This window comes from Cheilinus undulatus, linkage group 3, assembly GCF_018320785.1.
Source record: "Cheilinus undulatus linkage group 3, ASM1832078v1, whole genome shotgun sequence".
In the NCBI taxonomy this organism is placed as follows: Eukaryota; Metazoa; Chordata; class Actinopteri; order Labriformes; family Labridae; genus Cheilinus; species Cheilinus undulatus.
In genome coordinates, this window is record NC_054867.1 from 15,089,480 (window position 1) to 15,114,266 (window position 24,787).

The 24,787-nt window shown below is 41.9% G+C and overlaps 1 protein-coding gene across 1 annotated transcript; it reads left to right on the forward strand.

Annotated features, from left to right (window-relative positions):
- Positions 1 to 19,302: 19,302 nt before the first annotated feature.
- setmar (SET domain and mariner transposase fusion gene) lies at positions 19,303 to 24,511 on the forward strand. Its single transcript, XM_041783342.1, has 2 exons — positions 19,303 to 19,467; positions 23,641 to 24,511. The coding sequence occupies exons 1-2, from the start codon at positions 19,366 to 19,368 to the stop codon at positions 24,436 to 24,438; spliced, it is 900 nt and encodes a 299-aa protein (XP_041639276.1). The 5' UTR covers positions 19,303 to 19,365; the 3' UTR covers positions 24,439 to 24,511.
- The last annotated feature ends 276 nt before the right edge of the window (positions 24,512 to 24,787 follow it).

Sequence of the window (24,787 nt, forward strand, 5' to 3'; positions counted from 1 at the left end):
TTTAAAAATGTAAATGTAAAATAAACACACCAGCATTCACAACATTTGCACACAAATTCCATTTTTTCTTTAAGAATTCACTACAACCTAAAATCTTAAAATTTGGAGTTTTAAAATTCTGACTTTATTTTCAATTCTGACAGTTAGCTGAAAATACAAACTTAACAAAAACCTTAAAGATTTATAAGTCGTGAAATAATTTTAGTGACTCTTGTGGGCTTTTTAGTGGTCCAGATCTCTTGAGCCTTGGACGCTGCTGTGAGACTGACATCTCAGGCCATTTTCCATGTCCAGGTTTGATTTGTTTTTTCCTTAATTGCAGCAACATCAGCAAAAACAACTATCTCACACAGGTAGGATGTTGCAAAAGGAAACAGTGTGGCCAAGGCTCTCAATGACACTGTTGAGTCTGAGGTGACATCAATAAACTGCTCCTATTCTGCAGTGCTGAAGTCATCAGCTTGTGTTGCTTAGCCTTGCCTTGCCGTGCCGCGCCCCTCCTATCATGACCTCGCGCCCCCTGAGGGGGCCCACAGCCCACAGCCCACTTTGGGAACCCCTGCAAAAAATACAACAATCACCTGGTGGTAAATGCCTTGATGAGGTTAACAATTACAGGACAGTGAAAGGTCAAGAAGGAGGGCTGGGTTAACATCACACGCCAGATGGATGTGTTTCACACATCCATCTGGGAAACCTTCGATATACAGCGTTTGGGAAAGGGCAGAGCCTTTGATCGATGAACGTTCTGTCTGTCACATCTTTACAGGCCAATCAGAGCAACAAAACACATGACGTCATCGCCGCTACTGAGGAATAAACTCCATATAGAACTGCATAACGCGAACCATGGCGACTGTAGACATGTCAGTACATGACATTTGTCGTTTTTGAAAAGAAAACAACTCACTGCTGTTCTTTGTTCTTTTTTGAACGAAAGAATGTCAAGTTCTGATAAAACTGGCGCTTTTGCAGCATCCACGCTAATGTCTTCTGCCATAACCGGCCTCTTGTTGCTGCTTGCTTACATCCCAACTCTGTCGTGCCCGAAAGTACTGCCCCTCACTGCTGATTGGTCCTGCCACTTTCTAACCGGGCCCAAACGGTTCAGATGGGAACTTTGCAAGATGGATTCGCCAGTGAGAAACAAAAAATTGGGCGTATCTATCTGCTTTGCAAGATTAGGGCTGGGTGGTTTCTGTGGTATTCTGATTTGAATAAGTCTTATGTGAAAGGGATTAACCTGTAAGTCAATGACCCTAACCTATGACCTCTAAAATATTAAGAGTTTATGACAGAATGAAGTTTTGTTTAAAGTTTGAAAATCTCTCAAAGCATGCTTTTATAAGCAAGGGATAAACATTAAGCCTGATGATCATGACCTTAAACTACTAAAATCCAGTTACTTCATGTTTGAGTTAGTGGGCACAAATATCTTCAAAGGCCAACTACACAAATTCTGTCAGATTTGAGTGCAACTGCAACGTTGCAGCTCATCGTCAAACCCATTTATGTGCACAGGGAACAACAAACCCTAATGTAGTGTGACATAATCCAATGGTCCCCAACCTTTTTCTCCTCAGGGCCCTAATACTGATACCTAAAATAAAGCCAAGGCTTACTACAAACCACTTGGAAAAATGAAACATCAATTTTGATAGTTTATTTTGTATAAATCCCAGCATAATAGGCTTTCAAATACTTGTTCTTACGAAAAAAAAAAATCTATGTATAAACTATCCATTACTATGACAGCATCTTTAAAAAAAATAGGAACAATAAAGAGGATGTGGTAATTATAACAATAAACTAAAAATTCTCAAGTTTAAAAAGTCCTACATTTACAAAAAGTAATTTTTGGTTTTTGAAAGTCAAAAATGAACCAAAACTTGGAGTTGTTGAGATTTTAAAGACAATATCAAACCAGTAAATGTAAATGTTGACTTTACATTGTCAATTTTTGCAATTAAAACTTTTTAAAAAAATTTTTTTCAGATTTTCTATTGTTAAGATTTACATTTTTTTCATCTAGGGAATTTCAAGTTTTTTCTCACAAATTTACAACGTTTTAACTTCAAAATTGTGACGTTGGTTTCATGTTAATGTAAGACTTTATTATCTCAAAAATGTGGACTTTTCCCTCAAAATTATTAGATTAATAGACAAGTCACTGCATAGTCTGACCTCCAAAACCTGATCAGATCATCCTTGCAATAGACTGGACATTTGTACAAAATTTGATGGAAAACAGAATACTTTCTTGAAATATCATGTTCTCAAACACAGCCCAGACGAAGGGACAACTCCAACATGAAGCCTCAGGCCTCCATTATCAGTGGTGCAGAGGCTTAAAAATGACGCCGTGTTGAGGGAATTTATCATTTCAGTGTGATGAGGAAAAAGGTAGATATGCTGTAGATATACAATGCTGTGAGAAAATGGAAGCTGTAGATAACAGCCCTTGCTCCAGTAAAGCAATAATCAGGGAATCATTTAAATTCAACCCTCAGTGCAAAATAATAACTGCACAATATGCCTTGGAATACAGTTATTCTGGAAACAAAGGCATTAGTCACTCCAAACCAGGACAGAAGAAAAGAAAGTTATAACTCCTCATCTCCATTTTTAATAAAGAGGGGAGGGGATATGGATAACAGACTGTAACAGCAAGTACAGGCGACAATTATTTGTTGCCAAGCCAACACTCTACTTTGCACCAAATATGTTTCAGAAGGTACTATATATATCAAGTAACTTGCAGAAGGATTAAGACAATAGTGCCATATTAGGTTTTATATGATGTAACAATATGAACATATTTTCTAAATCCTGTTCCACATAACCAATTTAAACTCAACCATGTAAACATGTGAAATTTAATATGTTTGGTTGTATTGCTACACATCAGTGTCTCCTTAACTCCACCACAATGCATCGCCTGATCTCAGAGGCTTGCTTTCTACCAAACAGAGTCTCCACCGGGAGCCCAGGAGTCCTGTTTGTTTCTGATGATGACTGACAGCTCTGAGCTTTGTGGTGCAGGCAAACACTTTCTGTTTCAAAGCTCTCTCCTGTGCACTGTTGCTCTTTGAAAAGTTATTAATGGATTTACAGTTTAACATAATCACAGCCTCTGAAATGTATATAAAAACAGTTTAATTAGTATTTTAGAATTCTAGTGGCTCCTTTTTTGTTTTGTTTTTTTCATTCCAGTACTAAAGATAATGCAATACACCTGACAGCTCAGGAAAAATTGGGGTCATCTAATTATTTAAAAAAGTCTTACAATCAGCTTAAATATATGTTCTACGGTGCCTATAGAGAGGATTCACTCCCTTGGATGTTTCACCCTTTCATCAATTTTATAAATCAATCACAGTCAATATAATTTGGGTTTTTGACCCCCCAAAATTACAAAAATATCCTCCCTAATATCAAAGTGAAATGGATTCATGAAAAGTAATATCAGTTACATAAAATATGTAATGTAAAATAAGTCACTGCATAAATGCTCACCCTATTCAGGTCAGTATTTTGTAGATTTGGCTGCAATCACAGCACTAAGTCTGTGGGGATAGGTCTCAGTCAGGCTTTCACACTGAAACTTCACTCCATTCTTCTTTGCAAAACTGCTCAAGCTCCGTCAGGTTGCACGGGGATCAGGCATGAACAGCCCTTTTCAAGTCCATTCACAAATTCTCTATTTGATTGAGTTCTGGACTTTGACTTAGTCACTCCAGAACATTCACCTTGTTGTCTTTAAACCATTTCTGTGTAGCTTTTGCTGTATGCTTCAGGTCATTGTCATTCAAGAAAATAAATCTCCAAGACGTAGTTCTCTTGCAGACTGAATAAGATTATCCTCCAGGATTTTCCAATCTTTTTGCAGCATTTATTTTACCCTTTACCTTTACAAGCCTTCCAGAGCAGGCTGCTGAGAAGCATCCCCACAGCATGATGCTGCCACCGCTGTTCTTCACAGTGGGGATGGTGTGTTTGGTGTGGATGGTGTGGTGACGTGTAGTGTTTGGTGTCTGCCAAACATAGCGTCCTGTCTGATGTCCAAAAAGCACCATTTTGGTCTCATCAGACCAAAAAACTTTCTTCCAGTTGATCATGGAGTCTCCTACATGCCTTTTGGTGAACTCTAGTCCAGATTTAAAGAGTTTTCTTCAACAGTGGCTTTCTCTTTTCCACTCTCCCATAAAGCTTTGACTGGTGAAGAACCAGTCAAAGTTGTTGTATGCAGGCTCTCCCACCTCAGCTCCTGAAGTTGACTCTTTCAGAGTAGTCATTGGTGTCTTGGTGGTCTCAAGATAAGATAAGATATTCCTTTATTAGTCCCACAAGGGGAAATTCCAATTCCAGTCTCTCTCACTAGTCTCCTTCTTGCACGGTTAGTCGGCCTGCTGTAGGCAGATTTACACATGTGCCATATTCCCTCCATTTCTTGACAATGATTTAACTGAACACCAGGGGATTTTCAACACACTGGAATTTTTTTGTATCCATCCCCTGACTTTTACTTTTAAAAAAAACTTTTCTCTGAGTTGCTTGGAGTGTTCTTTTATCTTCATGGTGTAATGGTAGCCATAAATACCGATCAATCAGCAACTGGACTTTCCACACACAGGTGTCTTTATTCTACAATCACTTGAGACTCATCACTGCACTTAGGTGATCCTAATTGTACGACTACTAAGCATTACTTTGTAGAAATCTGTTTTCACTTTGACATTGAAGAGGGGTTCTTTGTCCAGTAAGCCAAACTATATTGATCATGATTGATTTATAGAAATCAATAAAAAGGTAAGACATCCAAGGGGCTGAACATGTTCATGGGCACTGTAATGTCAAATTACAATGTTTACAAGTTTTGCATGTGCTAATGATATGATTGAAAATTTAAAGTGGCTGAAAAGAGTGTCACTTATCCATATTATTAATTTTTGATAGAATTCCCTATCTATACACCGTAAAACTACTGTCAATAACTGATTTGACTTTATATAGTAGTCATGGTGGTTATGCAGTGGCCTTAAACGTCATTGAATTTCTGCTTTATTCCACAGAAATACCAGGGGATGCAAGAAAAGAATCAGTTAATGTCATGGACCCTTGCTGAGGACAGAAATATAGCAGTAGTCTGACATTTGTCAACCTGAGCGCTGAAACAGCTTATTAGAAAAATCTGCTGCAGTCCTTTTATGTGCACAGAACCTTTATGTGGTCTCAGAGGAGAAACCTAACAGACCTGCAATCAGCTCTATGAGACAGCTATCAATGAAAGCTTTTCAAAGCATGTGCTGAAGCCTGCGCCACCTCCCATCCCAGTGGCATGTTTCCATGACAACCTTTCCCCTCCATCCACCTGTGGGGGCTTCCAGCCGAGTAAGAGAAGTCCCCAGAGCTTGAAATACCACAGACAAGGTCAAGGGAGCCACTAAAAATCAGGTAGACATTCAAAAGCATGGAGGTGGAAAAGCTCAATCTAAGAACTGAATGTGAAATGGAAAGGCACAGAGCCCTCCTCAGCTCATCTTCTGACATGCTACAGGAAATGAAGCACTGAAGCTGAAGATGGAATAAAAAATGTGCAGGTACATTGACTGTCTTGTGATTGGGACAGAGATTTAAACAACGAAAAAACACGGTGGTCGTGAGCTAACCCACTTAAAAAATCAAGGCTCTGTTTGGGTAAGCTGGTTTGACAAAGCTTTTCAACCCGGTCAGGGTTTAAGGATATCACAAAGGTGTTCTAAGTCAGGCTTTTAATTCTGGCTCTGCGAGAGAGTATTCATCTGAGTATGCACTTTTGAAGCTTAATTTGGCATGCCATCCAAACAAAAAGAATGACTTCTCATTGCCACTTTCATTCATAAAATGAGAAGCAATAAGGAATATGAAAAATAGTTGAAAATGAATCCCTTTTGAATATAAGAAAAGGGAAGAAGTTTGAAAAAAAATAGCTGTAATCATCAGTAAATCACTGGCATCAGGCCAAACCACATACTTCCAAATTTACCACTTTTCATGGAATGACAAAAAAGTTTAATTCTTCATAAATTCAACACAGAATGGCCTTTTTTACGGCATTTTTTTAACAGTTTGAATTTGAAACAACCGCCTGAAAGATGTAAAGTTTGACCTATAGCACTGATCATTAAAAAAATTATAATAGTGAAGAATAAAAGGCTTTGGCCTGACACCGGTGAACAACCTTGGGTATCTTGTACTTCTTTAACTCTTTATTCAAGTTTTGTAAATGTTTTTCATAGAGTTTTAAAATCATAAATGTCCCGTCAGCACAGCAAACAGGAATGGCAGACACTGTCCATTAACCAGCAATATGCTGACGACACCATTGTATTTGTTGAAATTTTTTATTTCTTATATAAAGTCTGATAGAAACCTTTTTATAAATCAGTTGTATAATAACTTTATCTTTAAAAATAACTTGTTTTTGATTGCAGGACAAAGAATAAATAGGTGCTGTATTATCTTTTTGTAGTGAGACTTACTGAGATTATTCAACTCCACTGGGGAACATTACCCACAAAGAAGGAGTGAAAAAACTAAAGCTTTGATACAAAATTTAAGAAAAAATTCTGAATATTTCCAGACCTGACCAGGTTTGGAGTGCTGAGTAGAGCTAGAGTTTTTACGATTCCAAAATTTTGAAATTCATTATAATAGTAGTTTTTTTTTTTTAAGAAGATATCTTTTTTTAATGCAATACCAGCAAAACTGATCTAATAGACAACCAAAAATGGTGAGTAGAGTGGGTTATTTTTTATTTCTAACCTAAGAAAGGTGTGACATACTCCCTCCATCTGTCTTCCTCCACTGGGGCTTGGTCACAAGCAAGTTGACCCAGACACCCATCTTTCCAGTGACACTTTCCAACTCCTTCTGGTGGATCCCAAGGCATTCCCAGACCAGACAGGATATATAATCTCTACAGCCCATTCTGAGTCTTCTCTGAGGTCTCCTCTGAGCTAGACTTGCCCAGAAGACCTCCAAAGGGAAGTGCTAAGGAGGCACCTTGATCAAATGCCCGAACCACCTCAACTGGCTCCTTCCTATTCTAAGGAGTAGCGGCTCTACTCCTAGTTCCCTCTGGATGTATAAACTCCTCACCTATATCTGAGGCTGAGCCCACCAACTGTGGCTCAATAGGTGGATTCGCTTGTCTCACAGTGGGAAGGTCGTTCAATCCCCAGCTCCAGCAGTCACATGCCAATGTGGCAACATTTGTATGGTGTGTACGGATGTGTGTGAGGGGGATTACACAGGGCATTCGCTGTGGCTGAATCAATCAGTGCTGTGCCAGGTGTATGTGGCTGAGTCAATCAGGGCTGGGCCAGGTGTGTGTGGCTGATCAGCACTGAGTGAGACCAGGTGTGGAGAGCTTATATATGCTCTTGTGTTGCAGCTCTCAGTGCAGACTCATTATCTCACCTTCAGAGGTACTGAGAGCATCTCCTTGGGATTTTTCCTGTGTCTTTCTATGTGAAGTCTCTCAAGCACTGTCGACTCTTTCCTCAGAGCTTTTTTCATTTAAATTACAAGTTACCCCAGAGGTAGTGGTTGATGCTGGAGGTATAACCAGCTTTTCTTTGTTTCTCTCTTGAACCCCAGTCTGGGCATCTTTGAGTTTCTTCTGAAGACAGTTGTCTCACTCTCCCTACAAGTCTAAGTTTCTTTTCAGCTGCACGGCGGCAGTGGTTCAGTTTCTCTTTTCTACTATTAATTAGAGCGGGAGTTATTAGTTGGGCTTATCATTTTGCTTTGGTATTCTCCCCTTTCCCTTTTATCGCTTGCGATTTAGTGGTTATCCTTCTAGGATAACTTTTTGAAACCTACGGTCTGCATTTGTGTCCCACTGCCCCTCCCCCCTGACAGAATGAGTCTGCCAATGGCGGGCACAGCAGACCAGTTTGTTAGTGATCCACAAACGTCTGATCTCAAAGAGAAAATAGCTGTTCATGGGCATGCTATATCAGCACAGGGGGCTCTTTTAGGTTCACATGAACAAATGCTTCAGACTATTGTTGATCAACAAGCCAGACATAACACAATGCTGACTCAAATACTTGCCTGTTTACAAATCCCAGAGACATCTACAGGCCAAGTCCAAGAAGCACCAATAACCATAAGACCCAGTCCAAATCCTAACCCAGCTCCGCCTCAAATCGCCACTGCCTTCCAAGAAACCAAGCTGTCTACTCCAGCTCGTTATGATGGTCATCCAGGCAGGTGCAAGGGATTTATCACCCAGTGCAGTCTAGTGTTTGAATTACAGCCCTCTATGTTTTCCTCAGAACGAGCCAGGGTAGCTTATATAATTTCATTGCTCTCAGACAAAGCACTTTCCTGGGCTACAGCCTTGTGGGAGAGACAGACTCCTGTCTGTTTTGACTCAACCCTCTTCATGGCAGAAATGAAGAGGGTTTTTGATCATGATGTTAGCGGCCAGGAGGCAGCAAAACGGCTTATAGGGTTACATCAGGGTTCTACCAGTGTAGCAGAATTTTCAGTTGAATTTCGCACATTAGCAACAGAATCGGGGTGGAATCAGGAGGCCCTGATAACAGTCTTTATTAACGCATTGTCTGAGAGAGTTAAAGATGAGTTGGCTGCTCGTGATGTTCCAGATTCCCTGGAGAATTTGATCTCTTTAGCTATCCGTATCGATAATCGTATCCGTGAGCGTAACAGAGAGAGAAAGTATAGTCGCACCCCCTCCAGGTTGATGGGGCAGTTTAGCTCCTCCCATAAAGAGTCAGAACAGCTCCCTACATCTTCCAACACTGACGAACCCATGCAAATAGGGCGCACACGACTCACTCCAGCCGAAAGAGAGCAACGCATGAGTAGTGGGGCCTGTCTGTATTGTGGCAAAGCGGGCCATTTCATTAAAGCGTGCCCCCTAGTGAAAAGCAAAGACACTCTGGGAAACTAGGAGACTCGACAGATTGCAGGGAGGACCTGCCGAGTCCACCTAAGACTCCCCTGGTAGCTAATAAACATACTGTTCTTTCCCTGGAACTATCCTGTGGAAAGAACAATTTTAACATCAAGGCATTTGTTGATTCTGGGGCAGCTGGCAGTTTTATTGACTTGTCCCTGGCTCAAAGGCTGAAAATACCCATCTCTACTCTTCCCTGTCCACTTTCAATCACTGCAGTGGATGGGAGACCTCTGGGTATCGGAAGAGTTGATACAGTTACCAGTCCCATTTTAATCCGTATAGGATCTCACACAGAAAGATTGCAGTTCTTTCTTATTGATGCACCAAAATTACCCCTTATCTTGGGTCATCCATGGCTTGAAGAACACAATCCTCATATTAACTGGAGGTCTGGGGAGGTTTTAAGTTGGGGTCCGGAATGTGCATCTCATTTGACTGATTCTAATCCTGCTAAGGACAGACCCTTGAGCTTTGAGCCCCTCTGTGTCACAAGCTCCCCTGCTCCCGAACTCCCCAGTCTATCAAGGGAGGCTCCGCTTGTCTCTCTCCTGTTGACCTCTCTTCCTCTGCTCCTTGCAATCCTGGGTCTCTTGAGTCTAAAGCATCTTCAGGTTATGTATGTCCCAGTGCTTTGCCCCTCTCCTCTGGGGTCCCTACCGAGTATGCTGAACTTAGCGAAGTTTTCAGTAAACAGAAGGCCTCGGTTCTACCTGCCCACCGGCCCTATGATTGTACAATCAATCTCCTCCCAGGCACTACACCCCCAAGGGGACGTCTGTATTCGCTGTCGGGTCCAGAAACATTGGCTATGAAAAGCTATATTGACGAGGCCTTGGCTGCAGGATTTACTCGACCCTCCACCTCACCGGCGGGAGCTGGCTTTTTTTTGTGGGAAAGAAAGATGGTGGGCTAAGGCCATGCATAGATTACAGGGGTCTCAATAAGATCACTGTGAAAAACCGCTATCCTCTCCCCCTCATGTCCACGGCCTTTGAACGTTTACAGGGGGCGTCTATCTTCACTAAGTTAGACCTTCGAAATGCGTACAATTTAGTGCGCATACGTGAGGGGGATGAGTGGAAGACAGCATTCAACACGCCCAGAGGGCACTATGAATACCTGGTAATGCCCTTTGGGCTTTCAAATGCACCTGCTGTTTTCCAGGCATTCATCAATGATGTTCTACGGGATATGCTTGAGGTGTTTGTGTATGTCTATTTAGATGACATCCTGGTTTTTTCCAAGTCCTATGAAGAGCATGTGTCCCACGTCAAAATGGTACTGCAGAGGTTATTGCAGAACCAGTTGTATGTCAAGGCAGAGAAGTGCATGTTCCATGCCTCCAGTGTTCAGTTTCTGGGGTACATTGTGTCTCAGGGAATGTGAGTATGGATACCAGCAAGGTCAAGGCAGTGGTAGACTGGCCCCAACCTGACTCAGTTAAACAGGTGCAGCGTTTCCTGGGGTTTGCAAATTTTTACCGACGCTTTATTAGGGGCTTTAGCTCAATAGCTGCACCCATCTCAGCCTTGACTAAGGGGGGCAGCTCAAGGTTCAAATGGACTCAACAGGCTGATGAGGCCTTTACTGAACTTAAAAGGAGATTTACTACTGCACCCATACTCACTCACCCTGATCCATCGCTACCTTTTATTGTTGAGGTTGATGCCTCCGATGTAGGAGTTGGGGCAGTGTTGTCCCAGTGCTTTCCAAAGGATCAAAAACTTCACCCATGCGCCTTTTTCTCTCGGCGCCTCTCGCCGGCTGAGAGGAATTATGATGTTGGTAATAAGGAGCTGCTAGCAGTTAAGCTAGCCTTAGAAGAGTGGCGCCATTGGCTTGAGGGTGCTGAACACCCATTTCAGGTCTGGACAGACCATAAGAACCTAGCCTACATCCAACAAGCCAAGCGTCTGAACCCCCGTCAGGCCCGGTGGGCCCTCTTCTTCAGCCGGTTCGAGTTCACCCTTTCGTATCGCCCAGGTTCTAAGAATCTGAAGCCCGATGCCCTCTCACGTCAGTTTGACCACACAGAGAGTGGTTACAGTTCCCAGGAGCCTATAATACCATCGACCCGCATCCTTGCACCCCTAACCTGGGAGATTGATGCTGTAGTCCAAGGGGCTCAGCAGCAGGAACCAGACCCAGGAGGGGGTCCTGCAGGCTGTCAGTATGTTCCTACTGCTGTGCGGTCTCAAGTGCTTCAGTGGGGCCACTCATCTCGGCTTACAAATCACCCTGGTGTTCGTCGCACTCTTAGTTTCCTTAGAAGGCGATTTTGGTGGCCCCAGATAGACAAAGATGTTCGTGAGTTTGTGAGAGCTTGCACAGTGTGTGCCCAAAACAAGACGGTACAGCAACCCCCTGCGGGCCTTCTCCAGCCATTACCTGTCCCACACCGTCCTTGGTCACATGTGGGCCTGGACTTTGTAACAGGATTACCCCCATCTAAGGGGTTCACTGTCATCCTGGTAGTAGCTGATCGATTCTCAAAGGCAGCCCACTTCATTCCTCTCCCAAAGCTCCCATCAGCCCTGGAAACTGCCCGGCTCATGGTCCAACATGTCTTTCGCTACCACGGTATTCCCAAAGATGTTGTCTCGGACCGTGGTCCACAGTTTGCTTCCCGTTTTTGGAGGGCGTTCTGTTCTCTTTTAGGTGCGTCCACCAGTCTGTCTTCAGGGTTTCATCCCGAGACAAACGGCCAGACTGAACGTACCAATCAGTCACTTGAAAGAACACTCCGGTGTCTGGTCTCGTCCAACCCAACTACTTGGAGTGAACAACTTGTCTGGGCAGAATATGCATTTAATACATTGCCGAATGCATCCACTGGTCTATCTCCTTTTGAGTGCCAGTTCGGCTATCAACCCCCATTGTTCCCTGACCAGGAGAGGGATGTGGGAGTTCCCTCAGCCACACTGTTCGTCCAAAGGTGCCGCGCCACGTGGAGGCGCGTGCGCACATCCCTACTGCGCTCAGTGGCACGGCAGAAGCGCTATGCTGATCGGCGGCGCCGTCCAGCCCCACACTATCGGGTTGGTCAAAGGGTGTGGCTCTCTACAAGAGACCTTCCCCTGCGGGTTGAATCCCGCAAGTTGGCACCACGCTTTATTGGCCCCTTTAAGATTATCCGGAGGATCAACCCTGTCACTGTTCGCCTCATGCTCCCCCGATCTATGAAGATTCATCCAACTTTCCATGTTTCTCGCCTGAAACCAGTTTTCTCCAGTCCTCTCATGCCAGCTGTGAGGCCTCCACCTCCACCCCGTATGGTTGGAGGCCAACCAGCCTACACAGTACGGCGTATCTTAAAGTGTCGAAGAGTTGGACGTGGAGTGCAATATCTTGTAGATTGGGAGGGATATGGCCCTGAGGAGCGTACCTGGGTTCCTGCACGAGACATCCTGGACCCAGGCCTTATAGATGACTTCCGTCGGCGCTGCCCAGAACACCTTACTGGAACGTCAGGAGCCGTCCCTTAGGTGGGGGGCCCTGTGAGGGGGATTACACAGGGCATTCGCTGTGGCTGAATCAATCAGTGCTGTGCCAGGTGTATGTGGCTGAGTCAATCAGGGCTGGGCCAGGTGTGTGTGGCTGATCAGCACTGAGTGAGACCAGGTGTGGAGAGCTTATATATGCTCTTGTGTTGCAGCTCTCAGTGCAGACTCATTATCTCACCTTCAGAGGTACTGAGAGCATCTCCTTGGGATTTTTCCTGTGTCTTTCTATGTGAAGTCTCTCAAGCACTGTCGACTCTTTCCTCAGAGCTTTTTTCATTTAAATTACAAGTTACCCCAGAGGTAGTGGTTGATGCTGGAGGTATAACCAGCTTTTCTTTGTTTCTCTCTTGAACCCCAGTCTGGGCATCTTTGAGTTTCTTCTGAAGACAGTTGTCTCACTCTCCCTACAAGTCTAAGTTTCTTTTCAGCTGCACGGCGGCAGTGGTTCAGTTTCTCTTTTCTACTATTAATTAGAGCGGGAGTTATTAGTTGGGCTTATCATTTTGCTTTGGTATTCTCCCCTTTCCCTTTTATCGCTTGCGATTTAGTGGTTATCCTTCTAGGATAACTTTTTGAAACCTACGGTCTGCATTTGTGTCCCACTGCCCCTCCCCCCTGACAATGTGTTTGAATGAGTTTAGCTAATAATGTCAGTGTAGAATGAATGGGTGTGAATGGATCCTGCGGTGTGACAACCAGAAATGCGCTGTCCAAGCTCAAGTCAATTTACCACTTACCGTTCCAAAAGTTGGGACAGGGAGATTGGGAAAGTTAGGAAATGCACAAAAACTCCTGCAGAATAATTGTCAACAGCTGAGAGTATCATGATTGGGTTTAAAAGGAGCACTCTGAACCCTCAGTCAATCACAATAAATAATGGCAAAATGCTCTTTACTTTGTGAAAGATGGCAATGAGAGCAAGCCTGCTTGCTTTTACCCTCATCGTGAACAAGACCCCGAGATACGTGAACTTCTTCACCTGAGGCAGAGACTCACCCCCCACCCAGATAAGTGTTAAATGTGATTCAAAGCAAAATTAATTCGTTTTTCCCAACAAATGTATAGAGCCAACTAAAAATCAAATATTTCCTCTGAATTATCACTAATAAACCTTAAGAAGTAGTTGCAGGAATACTGTTATCTGTCTGTAATTTTTTTTTTTTTCTAATAACGACATTTTATGGGTGTGACATTGTGCAGGGCTGTGACGCTGACATCGGTCCACAGGTCGGGGTGTGAAGGAAAACTTTTAGGGACCAGCAGACATCGTTGTCACTCTTCTCTGCTTTCTTTCTGTCTGTAAAGACATTAACGCATGCTTCTACTTTTTATTTATTTGCCAACCAGTGAATTACACAGTGAGTGTGAAGAGGCTGTGATGGAGGAGAGAGGCATGTTTTTCAACCTCAATCAAACAAAACAAATCCTGAATCTTCCTTCACATCTGAGCAGAGGTGTTGGAAACAAGGAGAAAATCTTCCTTCTCCATTACACCACACTGATTTAGCAGCAGGACAGTAGCACCCACTCTGATTACCCACTGTTGCATGCAGTTTGTCTCTTTTCCTGGCGTCTTTGGGTTGGAATACTGATTTATATGTTTTTTTCATGACAACATTTGTACTGTCAGTTCTTTCAAATGCAAGTATCAGAGATTTTGACCACTTAGTAAATACCCATAGAGATCCAGTTTTGTGAAAACTCTGACTTTAGACTCATCATACCTCACTTTTTCATTATTCTCACTCAGAATTTCTCCATCAGGTCAGAGGTCTTCTTTGTGCACAAAGACATCCAGGCTGGTGTTATGCTGGTAAGCCTTTATTACCAAGGGTCGTGACCTATCTCAACCTTGCCTTGCAGAGCCTTTTGACAGAGGTTTTCTTCTCAGTTTAACTGATCTCCATCATACCCCCTGCAGACGCATTTAATCAACATTAAATCTGCTGCCAGTGGGAGGCAAGGTTTAGCTTAAACCTTCAGCATCTTAAAGCTTGAAAGATTGAGCGCCTGCTTTAAGGGCTAAGGTTAAACCAACAAGTTACGCTTTATGTGCTGCAGAGTGAACTCAAAACCAGCTACCATGTATATTCTACACTGCTGATTGTCTGTTTTTCTCTTCATGCTACCACAGGTTAAGGGCAAATGAACATTTCAGTGAGACGCAGCCAACCCTTGTCACTGCAAAATGTCTGCAACCCAAACATTGACCTCCCAGAGCAGCTGTGATTCATTTATAACACAAGCGAACCCTTAATGTTTGTTTGATTCAGGCTTGCAGTTGAAGAACTTATTGGTTTAATCTTAACTGTAAAACATATTTAGTGGAAAATCAAAGTGTGTACAAATAATGTGCTCCACCTAATCAGCAGATGTTAATCATCTGTTTAATGCATAATGAATTGTTGGAAGGATTGTTGTGTTGTTTTCTCTCGGGGCCTAATTAAGCAGTCCTGCTTTTTTGCCTGCAGTGCACTGTTGGTGTGAGAATTGAAACCTGAGCTTGGAGCTTGTTTCCATCTTCTTAGACATAACCTCCACTGTGACAGTCGTGAAGTTATTCAGACATTTTTATGTGGTGATAACAGCCTAACTCCAGTGCCAACATACAGAGCATTCAAGAAAGTATTCAGACCCCATCACTCTTTTTGTTTTTGTTATCCTGTAGCCTGATAAATTGTTTAAATTCTTTTGTTTCTCTAAACCTACACTCGGCACCCCATCATGACAATTTAAGAAATAAATGCTAGAATTTTTGGAATATTTTTTAAATAATAAACTGAATTATCACACTGACCTGAGTACTCAGACCCTTTACTCAGTACCGAATTGAAACGCCCAACTGTGTTGTCTTGGCTGTCTGCTTGGGGTCCCTGTGTTAACCTCTGGTCCAGTCTGAGCTCCTGAGTGCTGTGGAACAGGTTTTCTTTGAGGATGTCTCTGTACTGTGCTCCATTCGACCCTCCCCTCAACTTTTATCACTCCCCCAGTCCCTGCTGCTGAAAACACCCCCACAGCACGATGCTGCCACCACATGCTTCACAGTTGGGAGGGTATTGAGCAGGTGATGAGTGGTGCCTGGTTTCCTCCAGATATAATGTTTAGAGTTGAAGCCAAACAGTTCGATCTTAGTCTCATCCGACCAGAGAATCTTGTTCATCACAGTCTTGAGCGCCTTTTGGGTGCTTTTTATGCAAACTGCAAGCAGATATCATTGGGTTTCACACTGAGGGGAGGCTTCCATTCATAAAGCCCAGATGGGTGCTGACACAGTGATGGTTGTCCTTCTGGAGCTTTGTCCAATCTCCACATAGGATCTCTGGAGCTCAGTCAGAGTGACCATCAGGTTCTTGGTCACCTCTCTTAAGGCCCTTCTCCCTTGATTGCTCAGTCTGGCCGGTTGACCAGCTCTTAAGAGTCCTGGACGTGCCAAACTTCTTCCATTTGAGAGCTACCGTGCTCTTGGAAACTTTCAGTGCAGCAGAATTGTTTTGCAGCCTTCCTGTGTTGCACCTGTGCCATGCAACAATCCTGTCTCTGAGCTCTGCAGGAAGTTCCTTTGACCTAATTGCTTGGTTTTTGCTCTGATATGCATTGTCAGCTTTGAGGCCTTCTATAGAGAGGCATGTACCTTTCATAATCATGTCCAACCAGTTCAACTTACTATAGGTGGACTCCAATCAAGGTGTAGAAGCATCTCAGTGATGATTCAGAGAAACAGGAGGAACCTGAGCTAAATTTCAAGTGTTTTTGTAAAGGGTCTGAATACTTACTATGTGTCAATGTGATATTTAAGTTTTTTCATTTTTTCATAGATTTGCAAAATTTCTTTTTATTTCAAAAGAAATACCAAAATAATAAATTAACACTGGATGTAGGGTGAACAATAACAGGACAATTCAGTCAGAGGTGGCTTCTACCCAATACTCCATTGATTTCCTATAGTCATCCAAACAGTGTAAAATGCTCGCTTGTATTGATTGTAATGCTGGATTGTCTTTTGGGATGTTTTCCTCTTAACACAGCTTCAGAAAGGCAAAAACAAGCGTGTTTCAAGTTTGTAGCCCACAGTCTTGAACAGATTTTCTCTGTAAATGTGAATGTTACTTAATTTAATCGTTAATTCAACATGAGTAGCCTCAGGACGGCGATGAGCTGTATTAACTCCTTACTTAATTGCTTCACAACATCTTATTGTGCCTGTGAATAGCCCTGTCACTGCACTCTCCTAACAACAGAGGGAGAGATCCTGGAGTCTCATGGGCTACTGCTGCGGGGTTTGGAATAGGGGTCTTTATCCTGTGAATAGTGTTTTAAAACAAAAAGTTTCAATGCAGTGAACCAGTTAGAATTGCTCAGTATCTGGTATTTCCGGTCTTATAGGAAAGAATATCAGAATCACTACATCACTGTCTGTTTTACTGCCTGTGACAGCCTGTAATGCACTCATTGGGCTGGTAAGAAAAAGGCCCTGTTGAAACCACTTGGGTCAACTCATCACAATCAGGCCTATTGAAGCTGACAAAGGCAGACAAGGAAAACCTTTGAAATTTTCCTTTGTTCTCTTCTGTCAGACAAGAGCAGAGTGTGTCCACCAAGCCGTAGTGCAGCTCTTTTTACAGAATAGAAGAAGCATCGGAACCAATTTGCAGTCAAGTCAATCAGTACTGCAGCAGAGGGAGTGCTAGACTGCTGTTGATAATCTCTCCAGAGATTGGCTCTATCACGCCTTTGCTTCATTAAATCTCCGACCAATTGTAGTCCAGCCTCAGAGTTCCTGCTCCTTTGTGTTTTGTGTATGTGTGTTTTCTCATATGAGCCAAAGGACTGCTGACAGCAGCAGGGCTAAGACCTCCAACATCAGGCCTCATCTTCAGCAGGGGAACTGAACAATGTCAAGTCATGGTATTTTAAAAAAGCTCCTTTAATTGTAATAGGAAGCACACTTGAAGAACACGTGAGTTTGTTACCTCAAGGTCAATTCTATCTAATTATTCATTTCAGATATTGAAACGATATCAGACTTGCAGCCAAGGAGCCTCTCGGTGCAGATGATGCAATTTTTCATTTTCTCATGTTTCTCATTTAAGCTCATTTTTCAATGCTTGCTCCCAGATTTTTGACACCGCTGGATGTCCTTCTATAGTGGTGGACTCAGACAAAAGGACTTACATTATGGAGAACTATTAGGCATGTTTTGGCCAAAAACTGAGGCTGGATTAAGGTGTAGATGTGGCGAGGAAGCTGATTGAGGGCACCATCAGACATGAAGGAGGGCTGACACAATCACAGCTGTGCTCTGGATGTCCTTGCATTACCAGGGGCATGGGAAATAACCCGTTAAAAAACAACAAAAAGAAAATTCTACAGGGCAGGGTAAGGAGTAGATGTGGTGGGTAACTAGGGCAGTGGTTGCTGACAGGTTTTCCCCAGAGCGCCCCTTCTTGCATCTAAGAAAAGCCAAAAATCAAGCCTCAACTACATGCATATAAACAAAAACTTGTCACCTGATTGAACAAGGGGAAAAAAAAAACAACTTTATAACAGAATTTATAATTGTTATCTTGTGCAGCAGCCACCCTGGTTCATTCAGCAGCTGTTTAACAAAGCAATGGGATGAAAACAAACACTGAGGTTCTGTTATGGATATGCTCAGAAAAGTTCTTTGTAGAGGACACAATTGCCTTTTTTGCTCTGTCTGCTTGCAGGCTTGCTCTCATTGCCATATTTCTTCTTTGTTTGTATAAAAAGATATATATTAAGAGAGAGAGAGAGAAAGAGAGTAAAGAGGAAAAGGTGTAAAAGATGTGCATAAGCAGTTTCTTTTGGCAATATGGGCATTAAAGGAATACAAGGCTTTGCCAACCCTGCCATCTACAGGCAACATTGCAGTAATGGAGGTAATCTCTCTGAAGCCAGTTGTGATGAGGAAGGTTAACAATGTAGGGCTAAAGATACAGAGAAAACATCAGTGAAGCAGGAAAATAAAGACTAAAAGATGCAGAACTCCAGTATAAAACTCTTACCTAACTGGCTAAAAGCATCAAATCAAACCCAGTTTATAAAAGTATTTCTATTTTGAGGCGTCTCAGTACTTTCTCATCACCTCTAGGAAGAGCATCAAAACTCAAAGAGCATCTAAGTTTTTTAACATGTCTCTAGGCCTGGTGTAACTTATGAAAATAAAATATAGACCTATATGCTCACTATTGGTGCAGTCTAAGTTATTCTGTCATGAATCATGCTTTTTTTTATCTAGTGTCATGTTAAGATGAAAGTAGTTCCATCAGTCCATTGTTTCAGTTTGTCTATGGGATATACCTAACTATGATTTGCTTGATATGAACACACCGGGGGGCTTTTTATGGGTTGGACCCAGTTGTTAGGGCCAAGGGTCCAAGGGAGTTTTTTTGGATTATCACAATCTGTTTTGATGCTTTTAAAATTCACTCTTGGGCACCTATTTTCACTCATAATAGACGTGTTGATCATTAGAAAAAATATGAATAAGGGTTAGGTTATACCTCATTTCTGATGCACACCTGGATAATGACAAGCCTTTATCAGGCTCTTTAAATAACCCTTCCAATGACGTGTCTCAGGGCTTTCTAGTTGTTTCACCCACAGCGGTATTCATGAGACAGTTTCCTCAGACTGTGCTGCATTTGTCCTCATAAAGCTTCTGCCCACTGTCCTAAAGCCACATTAGCCAGATGGTCGATCCATCCCGTTTGGAAGTAAATTAGAGTAATAACTCAATGTACCGTTAGGGGGAGCTCTCCTGTTAGATACAACCGGAAGTTGCAGCTTGATTTGAGATTTTCAAAGTGTTGTCAGTGCTTCAGTACTGTACACACTCTCACTGAAGTTACAGTAAAATGCTCTGACATGAGTGCTGACAGGAATGTTACAGATTTGAGTAACGGACTCGAGAATGTTCCAGTTCCTATCAGTGGGGGTTCAGACGGACGGACTCTTCCTGAATTTGAGGTAACGTTTAGTAGTTTAGCTTCCTCACATTTCAGTTACTTTTTCGTCTTCTACTGAGGATTTGTTTTCAGCTCACAACATTTATCTTAAATTATTTTTCCTGACGAGCATTGTGAGGTTAATGACGTCGACATTATGTCAAGAAAGTCTTTTGTGGGGCGAAACTAAATAAGACGGCTAATTAGACTACTCATTTACTTTACTGAGGGAAGTAGCCTGACTCAATGCAACATACGTAGTCCTGAATATAGAGCCCGGAGATTTGTTCATTTTAAGATTTGTTGTAAAAATAGAGAAAAATTTAACAAAGTTTAAAACTCAAGTGCAGTTGGCAAAATAATAACAACAACAAATAGTTTATTTCAAATCTTAAATTCTTTTGAATAGCCAACTTAGTTGTTGCTTTTATATACAGAGTGAAATTTAAGATCGAATTATCATTACAAATGTACTCTCAGATTTTCCTTTTTTAGTCCAAGATATTATTATAATCATTATTATTATCAACATTGTTAGGTTACTAATATTATTAGGGTTGTTAGTAGTATAGTTAAGGTTATACACATGAAGTTTAAAGTTTGAGATTGAGGTTTTTAAACTCTCATATTGCCTGAATATACAGTAAAGAATAGTAATTTTTACACTTTGAATGCTTGGCAAAGTCACAAATAGCTCAAAACATGGTATGCTCATAGCATTTTGCAATGCAGTAATCACTGCTTGCCCCCCAGCAGATGTTCTCTGCTGCTATGTGGCGTTATCTGCAAAATAATAAACATTTCCCTGACAATACTCAGTGAACCTCGTCCTTAATGTCAAGATTTGGAGTGAGATTAGAGGTGGGTGAAAAAATTGATTCTTAGATGCATCGTGATGTGGAGGTGGAAGATTCTGAATCAATCAATAAATGTCCAACAATCGATAATAATTTGAATATTTAATGCTGTGGAATAGCAGGAACAAAAAGGTGGAATTCTGACATGCAGCGCGTAACAGCAAGATTTAAATTACCAATTGTTCATCTGTGAAGAAAGACATTTTTATGTTTCAGATATGTTACAAGGAAAGGATGCTGCTACCTTAGGTTCAGTGCAATTGTAAATTTCCAATTTGCACACATCTTCCATTAGAGGATGGTCGAGATTTAATTTCTCTTTTTTTTTTCTAAACACAAATGTAATGGTTTTTATTATGTTTGACACAGTGAGAAAAACAGAAATGTAAAAAAATAACTCCAAGTCCGTCAAAATGCATCAATAATTGATTAAGAGTCGAATCGTAGCCCTGTGAATCGAATCGTGAGGCGCCTAAAGATTCCCACCTCGTGCATTGAAAGCTGCACATGCACCAGCCATGAGTCAACTGAAACTTACACAGAATTGGAGAAAAACTGAGTGTGTAATATTTGTAAATTAACATCTGGAGTGGAGTCAAAAGTATGCAAAATAATTAAGTTATTTAGATAAACAAACCTATTCTTATCACAAACAGTTGCTGGCTGTAACAAGGAAATCTCCTTTTTTGTTATTCAGGCAGAAAAACTTGAAGACATCTTCAATTCATAGCAGCCATAAACTATTGAAAAAAAGATCAATGCAGTTTCTTCTATTTTTTGTGTAAAATGATAAGATACTTTTTTATTGGGGCTGCACGGCAGCGCTGTTGCCTCACAGCAAGAAGGTCCCTGGCTCGCTTCCCGGTCAGGGCCTTTCCGTGTGGAGTTTGCATGTTCTCCCCGTGCATGTGTGGGTTCTCTCCAGGTACTCCAGCTTCCTCCAACCACCAAAAACTTGCTCATTAGGTTAATTGGTAACTCTAAATTGGCCGTAGGTGTGAATGTGAGTGTGCCTGGTTGTCCGTCTCTATGTCAGCCCTGCGATTGACTGGCGACCAGTGCAGGTTGTACCCCGGCTCTTGCCCAATGACAGCTGGGATAGGCTACAGCCCCCAGCCCCCCCCCGACCCCGAATGGGATAAGCAGTATAGAAAATGGATGGATTGACGGACTATTTTATTGATCCCTAGAGGGCAAATTCTGGGATTGTAGCAACACAGCAAAAGAGAAAGGTGAAATACTAAAGATTGAAATAAGAATAGGAAACATAGTTCAACTAAAAAACAATTAAATAAGAATAAAAAACAGGAGCTATACATTTTGAATTCTATGTAATAAAACAATGAAAGTGACACTATTAAATAGTACATAGTAGTAGCCAATTATGTAAAGAGCAGTGATGTGACATGACATGAGGTAAAAATGAACGAGATGTTAAAATGACAATTTATAGGTTCATACAGACAGAGCAGTTTGAAACTGTATTATGAATATTAAGTTATATACTATGAATACTTTTGTAGTACAACAGCATTGGAGTTGAGAAGTACAATATAAATATGTTTTCTAAAATATAATGTAATAAAACATACTATTGTAGTACTGAATATAATATGGTATTGTCACCATGCAGAATTGGTATAAATATCAAAATCTGTATATTGTGGATATAAACAATGAGAAGAGCAACTACATTAGTATTACCAGTCATAACCGCAAAGCGAATACAGTATGGCTTGAAGATTAACGTGTGTTCTGATTGTGGGATGCTGCTTAGTGTAAGGATAGACAGCGGCTCCTACTGCTGTTGTACGGTCTGATGGCGGTGGGTACAAAGGAGCATCTGAAGCGCTCAGTCTTACACCTGGGTGGGATGAGGCGATGGCTGAATGAGCAGCACATCTGCCACAAAATGCAACAACTTTTTAACATTCCCATGCCGTTGTTTCAGAAACTTTTGGTTACATCAGTGACAGCAGGTCATTTAAGCCTCAAGAGGCATAAATGTCGCACTACTGCATTTTTCTAGAGAGGAAAATGAAAGAGACATTTGTCAGTAGCAGCCCCTAACTCGTGGCTCAAACAGCAATTGATATGGTCTATTAACAATTAATATTTAGATATTTCATTAGAAAAAGATCAGACAAGACTAACATACTGTATTTATCTTCCTGACCCCTCTGTTTTACATTTCTCTTGCATTCATAGATAAAATGGAGGGATGCAGGCTTTGCACAAAGACACTGAGCAGTGTAGCATAAAAGCAACAACACTGACAACACTGACGTTTTTAGTGTGGCATTGGCAAAACCAACACCCTTGAATTTGCACTAATCATGTGATGGTCAACTTATCTGTCAAGGTCCAGTAATACCTTCATCCAGCTTATTAAAATGATTTATTTGGGGGTATTTTTGTGATGTTGCATAGCAAAGCAAAGCAAGGGAAAATTTTTCATCATGTGTAGAGCAATGGACACTACTGCAGAGAATTAGTTTGCATGAGATGCTGATAAAAAAAAAGTCACAATAGTTGAGATGCATGCACTTCATTTATCGTGTCAGTAATGCCTCTCCAAGACTCATGCTATCATGTTGGTTTTTTACTTTGTAAAATGAAAAACATTGTTTGAACAGCAGATGGCAGCAAATCCTCACAAACTGTGACTACAGCACAGCTGCTCAACCTCTGGCTGTTTCTGAGAAGACAGTAACTTAACATGGTCCATTATATTCATGATACCATAGAAGCCTTTTCTGGTTTATAATGCAGCCTGAGTAAAGCAAGACCCTTGTAAGTCTTCATAGCTGAATGTGGTGAAACTGAAGTTGCATGTAGCAGTTTAAAGTAGGTTAATGATTTAGGTTGGTGGCTGCAATGTTCAAAAAAATAATTTATTGTAATTTTAAAAGCTAGAATGAGTGCAGCAATTACAAGTGGCATAAGGGATTTTTAAAAATGGGCTTTTAAAATATATATATGCAGGTGCCCATAAGCAGAGACTATAGTCCTCAATGCACTGGTGTCAGGATCAATACCTGGTCCCAATGCAGGCATATGTCTCCCCCTATTCCTGCTCCCCATGTGTATGGTCTCATTCAGCTGTCCTTTCTACTAAAGGCAAAATTCCCATAAAATAAGATAAAACAGAATAAAATAACGTAGGCTGGCTGCTGGCATTACATTTCAAGGGAGCCTAATGAAAACAGGAAGTCTAATCTCTCTGGTAAGAAATTAACTTGTTAGGCTAATTGTTTTTGCTGTTAATGGAATTATTTCAGATATTGTTGCCATTGTGTTGTACTTGGGCTCTGAGTTTTTCATTTTTCGATTCCCAGTATTGCCCGGATAATGTTCAAGGACCAGGATGCACTTTCGACCCCAGTGAAGTCTCACTTCCAGGATGCTCCTGCCATTCCCTCTCCTGTGTTGCTGAGAGCTGCTCCTGTCTTCGGACACATGGACAGGTATATGACAGCACCGGCACACTGCTGAGCCTAAGAAACACGGACTCTGGTTACTGCTCACCTGTATTTGAGTGTAACGCCCTGTGTACCTGCAGTGATGCATGCTCTAACCGGGTTGTTCAGAAGGGGTTAAGGCTCAGGTTAGAGGTTTACAGCACCGAGAACACGGGCTGGGGAGTACGGACACTAGAGCCAATCTCAAATGGGACATTTGTGTGCGAGTATGCAGGAGAGGTGATAAGCTTTGAGGAGGCCAGACACAGACAGCTCGCTCAGAGCATTAAAGAAAACAACTACATCATTGCAGTGAGGGAGCATGCTGGTAGAGGCACCGTCACTGAGACGTTTGTGGACCCAGCCAAGGTGGGGAATGTAGGTCGCTTTCTTAACCACTCCTGCCAGCCCAACCTTTTCATGCAGCCGGTGCGTGTGCACTCTGTGGTGCCTCGACTGGCTCTGTTTGCTGCTAGGAATATTGATGCACAAGAGGAGCTGACGTTTGACTACTCAGGAGGATACAGCAACCAACCTCCTGCAGAGCTGCTGTCCAGTAACAGCGCTGGTGCAGTAGGGGCCAAAAAGTCAGATGGAATCCTGAGAAAAAAGTGCTACTGCGGTGCTGACAACTGTGTTCAATTTCTTCCTCTGGATTTATCCATTATAAACTGAAAAGAAATCAGTTTTAATATATTTGTCTTACTGTCAAGAAAATGCCATATTTATGAATAAATGAGAAACACTGTCCTGCCTTTGTCATGGGTTTTGTTTTGTTTCTTGGTCTATTTTTGCTTTTCCTGAAACTTAGGTTTAACAAATCCCTCATTGGAACACGACAGTGCAGCATGCTGATTACTCTACAAACAAAATCATCTGGATGAGTCATGTCTGCCCTTCATTATTTCCTGTTTTGTTACCAGCCGAGGTCACCCGATCTGCAACTGTCTCCCACTCAATGTAGGATGATACAATGAAAGTTAAACCTCAAGGCAAGAAAAACAGGTTTGATTTTGTTTCACTA